General features: G+C 39.6%; 1 protein-coding gene across 1 annotated transcript; it reads right to left on the bottom strand.

Moving 5' to 3' along the window:
* Positions 1-3,253: 3,253 nt before the first annotated feature.
* Positions 3,254-3,916, bottom strand: LOC130748826 (protein-S-isoprenylcysteine O-methyltransferase A-like). Its single transcript, XM_057602070.1, has one exon. It carries the CDS (start codon positions 3,845-3,847, stop codon positions 3,254-3,256), a length of 594 nt encoding a protein of 197 aa, XP_057458053.1. The 5' UTR covers positions 3,848-3,916.
* Positions 3,917-7,184: the final 3,268 nt, after the last annotated feature.

Raw genomic sequence — 7,184 nt, 5'->3', positions numbered from 1 at the left:
CAGTATAAGCTCTTATGCCAGTGTTTGGGAGAGCTTATATAAACAGCTTATGGTCTGCCATAAGCTATTTTCAGCTTATTTTCATAAGCTACTCTGGATAGCTTATGAGAAATAGCTTATGCTTATGTACAGCTTATTTTCAATTTATTTCAATAAATTTTTAAAAATAGCTTATGAATAAGCGCTTATGTCATAAGCGCTTATGACCATAAGCGCTTAATTAAGCTGTTTTTTCTAACCCAACACCTTAAGGTGATTGGTTTTGTGTTGCCTCTAATTATAAACTATTCCACATATTCAATTCCATTCCACGTGGGACTCGATTATACATTAATATAACTCCAATAATTATTTATTCACACCTCAAAATGAGGTGGACTGAGGTGGAGGAAGAGAGAGATAGGAATAAAAGAAAAAGTAAGAGTGAGAAAATATAGGATGTGATAGATGATAAGAGGAGAGAGATAGAAATAAAAATAGGTGGAAATGAAGAGTATAAAAAAAGAGGTGTGCATATATCATTACCCATATAACTCTACATAGTAACCACAGTGCATGCGCAATCTTCAAGATCTGTTGTGCGAGAGGTTGAGGTGACAGCGGGCCTAAAGAAGAGCCATGAGCAGTGTACGCAAAGCAAATATTCATGCTGGAAATTTCAATATTTTTTGACGTTCGAAATTTCTCTAATACGATACAACCAACATTTTGTCCCAGAGCCGAGTTGTTTTTACATTTGTCTATTCTGTTCTTTTCTTCCGATCACCATGTTACTTTTCCCCAATTAACTTTCCATGATTTAACATTTGCTCAGAACAAACAAACAAACTTGTACAAGATGGAAAACTAAGCTTAAAACCCAGCGTCCCAGCATGTATGTTATTCAGGGAAGTCCAGCAAGAATCTTCCAGGAAAGTTCTTACTGAGATGGGTAATTAACCAAATTCATGCTTTATATATATAAGAACAAGTTTTGGCAATGAGATTCTTCACTGCAAATTAAGTTCAAAGCTCAACGCATAAGAGATTGAGAGTGAAATTAACTAATGGAGATTAAACAGAGAGAAGATTATAGGTTGGGGGATAGGAAGATAAGATTGGTAGTAATTTATGTTTAAATCAATTCCAAAGCTTGTTGGTGGTCTGAGTCAAGGGTAGTACAGAGAAAAATTGTTCTGTTGTATCATGTGGTGCTTATTATAATAAGATATTGTGAGATTTATGGTCTGCATGAGGGAATTGACAAAATAAAACTCAGAATTTTTCCAAGGGCTGGTACTGCCAAGAACTCTTAGGTGCCTAAGAAGAAAAAAGTAGGCAGAAGTTCCAATTTTGGTTTTGTATGAGGACGGCATAAGAGCAATAAGAATGTATAGCAATATTAAGCTAAGCAATAGAAAGTCTTTGTTAGCTGAGCTAAATACCCAGTTTCTATAAGAAAGATTGTTTATTATATTTAAAGGGGCCAGATTGAGACCAAAATTGTTCTGAATGGGAAGAAGAGTTGGAGAATGGAAGAGAGGAGAATTAAAGCATCAGAAGTAAATAGCAGCATTGTTCTCTCATCAGAAGCGGAAGATAGAAGATGGTTGAAGGCGTGCCATGATTAGAAGATGGTTGAGTGAGTGCCATGATTAGAAGATGGTTCTAATCAGTATTGTCTATAAAATTACATACAGATTAATCTCAGAGGTTACAAAAGTTGATATTTGATGACTAAATCTAGTACCTGAATAGAAGATCCAATTGTGGTAAGGGCTGTTGGTGGACCCTTCATCTCTCTCTCTCCAACCATAACCATTGTGATTTCCCAAAATTGCTGCATCACTTCTTACAGGGTCTGTTTTTTATCTGGTATCTAAGAGGACAATCTGTATAGTTTCCCCCATCCAAAATAAAAGCAATATCAGTACAAGCTGCATGCTTAAAAGTAGTTAGAAAGAGGAGAATGAGACAATTCAGGGTTTCACATGAGAACCCCATAGAATGACGGTAAAACATCAATGTCAGTATCTTTCATGTTTGATTTTGATGCTTTCTCTATTGTGAAGGAATTCATAAATTGTTTTACAAGATGCATGCATTGAGAGTTGACGGTTGACATCATATACGAGTGCATAGGCGAATATTACTCAAAAAATTAGAATGTAGTTTCCCCTTAACAATAATCAATTACGAAAATCTCCAATTCCAACAATTTCCATTTTAATGTCAGTGATGGTAGACTAAGTTATTTGATTGAAGTAAAAAATATTTTTGTAAAATAGACTAACTACAAAGGCAATTTGACGAACAGTCTAGCTTGAACTACTTAATATTAATAACTTGATCGTTTGAATTTGCACACTTAACATGCCCCACTATCCAAACACACTTCATTTTTTTAAAGAATTTCTTTTGAGTTATTCCTTCCACATGCATTTTGACAAAAAATGACATTGAAGAAAATAACAAGTGGGGCAATGGGAAGAACATAGGCAAGTGGATTAAAGCAGTAGATTCAATTGAACAGAATTCTCCCTTTATGTTTTTGTCTAAGGAAGCATGTTCAAATCAAATTTGAACTATATGTAAAGAAAAATAATTGGTATTAGCATTTGATCAGGAACAAAACAAGTGCAGCAGATACCTGAATTGAAAACCCTTCCTGCATGCAAATCTGGCAGAAGAAGAGAGCACCTTTGGCATGAAGAGAATCGACAATGAGTTTCCACATTTGGACTTGCTTAATGGTAACGGATAAGAAAAAAAGGACCTGAACTCGATGTTTGTTTGAAATTGTCTCAAAAGCAAGCAAATCCGGACCATCTTCAAGCCTGCAAGCACTTGCAATCTGCGGTGATGAAAATCCTTCAACTTCTCTAAACTCCCATCTGGTCCATACAATCCCCTACTAAGTTATATAAAGTTCTTTTTTTGAACCAACAGAACCCTAACTGAATACTAAATAAGCTTAAACTTATTTGTTTGAACATGCCTGTGCAGAAGCAACAAGGAACTGTTGGCTTTGATAAAATCAGAAGGCTTGACAGATGGATATTAGTAATCTTCAAAAACTTGTCAAGACTGTGAAACCATATAATGGAAAAGGGTTGGCATAGCCACCGGCTGCAAACATGCACTTTATATCTCCAGCAATGTGAAGTACATCCCAAAGTTGTTCCAGACAAACGCGGTTCAAACTTTTTGACTATTTGCTATTTGGAATGGATGTGATAGGGTTTAGTTCAGCTCACACCGGATGAACTGGTTTTCAATTTACAAATGGCACACCAGAAACAACTTTTCGGGCGTATTCCTCATACTGCGTTCCAAAGAACTGTCTCAAAAAGTATTCCTCATACGGTATTCGCTTAGCAAAAAAGTTCCCGACAACAACTGCAAATCCAATAGTTGATATGGGATTGAAGAGCATTATTTGTGTGCCAACAGACCAAATGAAGAAACCGCAATATCCCGGATGACGAATAAATCTATAAATACCATGAGTGATCAGATGGTGATTCTCATCATGATCAACCCTTATAAGATGAGTGAAGGACTTCCCTGCAGTTAGAATTGACATCTTTCTCATAATTTCCCCAATCACAACGAGCGCTAGGCCCAAGTCACTGATGACCCAGTGTTCCTTTAGCTCAGGAAATAAAACAACTTCAATACAGTATTCCAGCAATGAAAACATCATTGCCAAAAGATAGTGTTTGCTAACCAAAAGGGACTTCAGCGACACACGCGATCTCCCATGAATCATAACTGCTAGAAAATATTCAGAACCGTGAAAGAAGATTATTGCAAGGAACATCTGAGATAACTGTCTGCAAGCGGTGTAGCTAAGGATTTCTGTCATTCTTTTCCAAATATGTCAATAAGTCCCTTGTCTCGCAGTCTGGTTAGTTCTAATGTAATTTGCTGTCATAGAAAGACTTGGCTGATTAAACTATCTGAGGTATGGGTCAGACCCCCTTGCGATCGGAGGTAGAGTTAACATACTGAAAATACATAAAGGAGTTCCTCAGGAGAATGAGTAGGATCTAAAGTGAAGTGTCAACTATTAAGGGGTGCAAAAGTACCTGTATTCTGAGCCATCAGCAAGGTAAGCCCCATAGCTTCCGATAAAGGCTGCAGCCAAAGTTTGTCTATATTTATTACTAGGATTTCTTTTAAGTAAATTCCAGAAATTGTCACGGGCTTCAACTGCCAATTTGACACTGCTCTTTAGTAGCAGCTTCAATGGACAGCCCCCTGACAGAAATCCAGCTACTGTAGCCTAAAATTACAAAACAGAATTATGACCAAACGATAAATTTCCAACATTGCATTATAATAACAGGTGTGAACAAACAAAGATCTTGAATATTTCAGCTCAAAGATTATGATTTAAACTTTGGATTGTTGATTTGAAATGTCAATTCCGTTGGCTGGAACCAGTGAAGATATAAAAATCAAATGCAAGGACTTCATATATTATGTTAACAGGCACTATAGAGGATACACTCTTGCTTTTTATCAAAACCATTTGAAATTCATACTGATGCTCAACACAGATTGAACCACAAGATGCTCTATCTATTATCATGAATTCCATTTCTACTTGATAGCACCAGATTGTTCTTAATTACAGACCAATGATCCTAATTAATGTCAAAAAAATTGACATAATAGATTTGAAAAAACCAGATCTTAGTAGTAAAGAACTTTTGTCTTGAAATCAATTAGTATACTGAAAGGAAATTAATGTCAAAAACATAAGTGTTCCGTGCTAGACATAGAGAGGGAAGGTAGTATCCAAAGTATGAGGAAGGTGATGAGAATGCTTAGAGAGAGAAGATGTAACTGAATTTCAATGCTCTTATTATTCCGAATGAGCTAAGCCGTCCCTTACAATTGGTATTTCTCTCCTATTTATAGAGGTGGCGTTGGGCTTTGGCGCCTCTAACTTACCCAAGTGGGCCAGTTGGGCATCGGGAAGGGAGGCCCAAGGTCATGGTGCATCTCCCGCCCAAGGTCAGGTTTCCTGGGCGAGGGACCCAGGGGTCTCGCCTAGTCCACAAGACACCGAGCTCGAAGCATGAGAACTAAGTGTGTCTTTAAGCAAAAAACAAGGCGACATCCCTAAGAATACTGACTAAGACCTAAAAACCTTAAGAATCTAGAAGTGAAAAACAATGACCAACATGGCCTGGTAAATAAAGCCTTTACAATCAACACTTTGGATCTTCAGCCGCGCCCTCCTCTTCCAAACGATCTAAGTCCACAAGCAGGCTTGTGGCGAAGGCTTCTAGTCCGCCCGCCTCAACATAATTATGCACGTGTCTTGAATCATGACACTCCGCTGCGTGTTGTGCCATCCCATGCATCAAGCCTTGGAGTGACGCTGGGGTCAGTGAATCCACAAAATCCCAATCGCTGCCTTTGACATGTCTCTTCCAGTCACATCACATCTTCGACAATTTGAATTTTAACCAATCGGCAGCAACCGTCGCAGCTTTTCATTTAATGCGTCTTTCTCACTCCCCAGAATTTCGCAACTGCAATCATGTCATTTCCTGACGTCATGGGGCACAACCTCTCTTTTTCCTCCACCTCCCTCGGTAACCGTCCACCACTTCCTCCTACACGTTTTCCTCCACACGTCGCTCCTCGCTTATAACAACATTGTCCTACTCATTCCTTCCGCTCCTTTGCGATTACGAATCTTTGCTCTTCTATTCTCGCACGAACTTGTCCAGTGTTAGAATTACCTTTGCTCCTTGCAACCCCTCCGCAATGACTCCAAAGCGTAAGACCAAAAATCCCAAACGTAATGCCGTCGCAGCCACCCCTCTACGGTGTGTTCCTCCTCTTCCCCCGCCCTCTCCAGGAGGCGTTCCTCTTGAAGAAAAAGAAGGCATTGCCTTCCGAACAAGGACTTGGGAGTCTTTGAGTGCTCCCGCCGTGAAGGCCTTGCCCGCCGGGACAATACCCAACCAACGGTCAAGTTTGGAAAAGGAATCATCCATTTGGGAGATTTCCTCGGAATCCGGTGGACTTTGTCATGAGAAACCTCTTGACGAGCTTCTGCGTGTTCGTGCCTGCTTACCCCTTGAACGCCCTTGGCTCCGCCCCAAAGACGGCTCCGTGGGCGATCCTAACTTCTTTTATGTGTAGTGGTATATGTTCACAAGTTTGAAGATTAAATTTCCTTTTTCCCCTTTTATCTGCTCCGTTCTTCACAATTTCAATGGGTTATCTTCTGTGGGGTTAGCAATAGTTTGGCAGGTCTGGGGTGATAGAAATGCAATAGTTTTTAACGAAGGGGTGTTTGATCATATTGGAATCTTCGAGAGGGCAAGGGTGGTGGCTTGGATGTGGCTCAGGGCTAAGCACATCAATTTCCTCTATTCTGAATATGAATGAATTAATGAACCGCTTAAATGCATTGAAGGTGTATGATTTGCTCACTGTTGTGATGGAGCTGGTATGGGTGATGGTTTAATTGAAGGTGCTTAATTCTCTCTTGCTCGAGATTAACATGTTGAAGGGTTGGGTATCCATTATGCTTTTGGCTGTGTTGTGAATGCTTCGTGTTGAAGGGCTATGTATGGTCTTAAAAGTAAGTTGTGGTATTGGTAGGAATCTAAGGTGTTGTGTGCATCTGGTTGGATATTTCTCTGTTGGTGATATTTGGTTGCTGATTTGGGTTTTGATTTTGGAGTTGTTCTCTTTCTCTTTAGACATTGAACTTGCACATCCAATTAGCATTGACATTATTATTATTAGCCTGATCTCCTCGGATCTTGGGCTTCATGAGTCATGAGAAGCAAGGTAATCCTTTCTTATCTGAAGCCTTAGCCCTCAGAGACGGTTTGACAGCAACTTGGAACCAGGGAGCCCGTAAGGTACTCTGCGAACTGGATTGCAGGGAGTTGGTGAATATGCTTAAAGTCCCCGTGCAGAACCAACAGTATGCTCAAGTGTCGCTGCTGAATGATCTCAGACTCCTCTTGCAACGCAGTTGGAGAGTAGAACTTAGTTGGATTCACCGCGAGGGAAACGCAACTGCAAATTGGCTGGCGAAGTGTGCGAGGAGACTTTAGGAAGATGGGTTCAAACTTCTCAACGTGCCACCTCCTGAGCTTGAAGTAATCCTGCTAAAGGATTCTCAAGGCATAGTGTAGTCTTTATTTATCTTGTCACTTTTCGAT

This window comes from Lotus japonicus, chromosome 3, assembly GCF_012489685.1.
Source record: "Lotus japonicus ecotype B-129 chromosome 3, LjGifu_v1.2".
Taxonomy (NCBI): Eukaryota; Viridiplantae; Streptophyta; class Magnoliopsida; order Fabales; family Fabaceae; genus Lotus; species Lotus japonicus.
Note: the sequence above shows the minus strand (reverse complement) of the source record. Positions and strands in the feature narration are given on the sequence as shown.